Source organism: Nanorana parkeri, unplaced genomic scaffold, assembly GCF_000935625.1.
Source record: "Nanorana parkeri isolate BGI_ZX_2015 unplaced genomic scaffold, ASM93562v1 scaffold104, whole genome shotgun sequence".
NCBI classification, from domain to species: Eukaryota; Metazoa; Chordata; class Amphibia; order Anura; family Dicroglossidae; genus Nanorana; species Nanorana parkeri.
In genome coordinates this window covers 918135-919515 of record NW_017306372.1, presented here as the reverse complement: position 1 = coordinate 919515, position 1381 = coordinate 918135, and the positions used below count along the sequence as shown (strand labels likewise).

General features: G+C 49.3%; 1 protein-coding gene across 1 annotated transcript in view; it reads right to left on the bottom strand.

The window, feature by feature from the left end:
- ZNF827 (zinc finger protein 827) overlaps positions 1-692 on the bottom strand; it is a 161192-nt gene extending 160500 nt beyond the window's left edge. The window contains exon 1 of the mRNA XM_018552983.1: positions 51-692. Within this exon, the coding sequence (XP_018408485.1) occupies positions 51-93 (43 nt within the window). The 5' untranslated portion in view covers positions 94-692. The remainder of the gene's footprint in view (positions 1-50) is intronic.
- Positions 693-1381: the final 689 nt, after the last annotated feature.

Sequence of the window (1381 nt, the reverse complement as noted above, 5' to 3'; positions counted from 1 at the left end):
ATCGGCACACACACACACACAAAACGAACCCACCGACCCCTTTGACTTACGTGAAGGCAGGCGCTTGGGTTGCTCCTGCTTCCTCCTGGGCATTTTGTCCCCCTTATGGTTCCGATCTTGGAGAGATGGCTCGGAGAAAAGGGGGGGTTATCCAAGTCGATCACATTCTCCGAGATGGTAAAAAAATCAAAGAAGAAGGGGGGGATCGGTGCAGATCTAACGATCGGAGCGGCTCTTGCGGGTTCCCGGAGTCAGGGGAGCTTGGTCGTTGCACCTGGCTTGTCCTCCCTTTCACCTCCCTCCCCCAGCCGTAATAAATATTCTTCAATGGGGGGATCTGATCTATATGTGTGCTGTGCATGGAAGGGCTACATCATGATGAGGAAGCTTGTGCTGCCGCCGTGTCTGTGGCTGCTCCCTGTGTGTCTTCAAGCCCCTAACACTATTGCAAGGATCAAAGGGCAGCAGTGGCGGCGGTAGAGCACGCAGACACACACACACACACACGCACATATGGAGGGGCAGCCTCCCAGTCTCAGACATACAGCAGACAAGCTCACAGCCAAGGCTGGGTCACAGTGCAGAGCTGCCCTAGGCTCTCTCCTCCTCCCCTTGCACTTTGCACACCCTGCTCCCCTTCAGCTCCTGTAGGGAGGAGGTAAGAGATGTGCAGAGACTGCAGCACAAGCCACTCTTCAGAATAATGCCATTGATAAAGCAAAAGCTCTGTGCTTTTTAAGCAAAAAGTTGGAGCGTTTTTTTTGTATCCCCCTTCTTACCACGTTTTCCACTAACCATTTAGTTTGATCAGCTTCTCTGTTTGGTTCGCGGACAGTTCGGCCGGATGGGGATTTGGAAGGTATCAAATGTGAACCCCATTAAAAAATGATGTTGGGTTTTTTGGGGGCGTCTGCTACAGCAGGCAAATGCAACATTGCATTGGATGACCACCACGTGTCTGAGGGACGTGTTGCTGTTTAAAAAAATTAAGGGGACAAATGTGTACAGCGGTGGAGGCGACATGGGAAAGGCGCACATTCTTCAGTTTACAGCTTTGTGTTTAGGGGCCCATTCACACCTGTGTGCCTCGGTGCACATTTTGAGGCAGAGATGCTCAACATGATAAATCCCATTATTTTTAGTGGTTCCCATTCACATATGAGCCTTTTAGTGGTACCCATTCACATCTGGGCCTTTTAGTGGTACCCATTCACATCTAAGCCTTTTAGTGGTATCCATTTACATCTAAGCCTTTTAGTGGTACCCATTCACATCTAAGCCTTTTAGTGGTACCCATTCACATCTGAGCATTTTGTCATGTGTTTCAGAAAGTGCAGCATGATATTATGTGGTGCCAATTCACATCTGAGTGTGTTTCCTA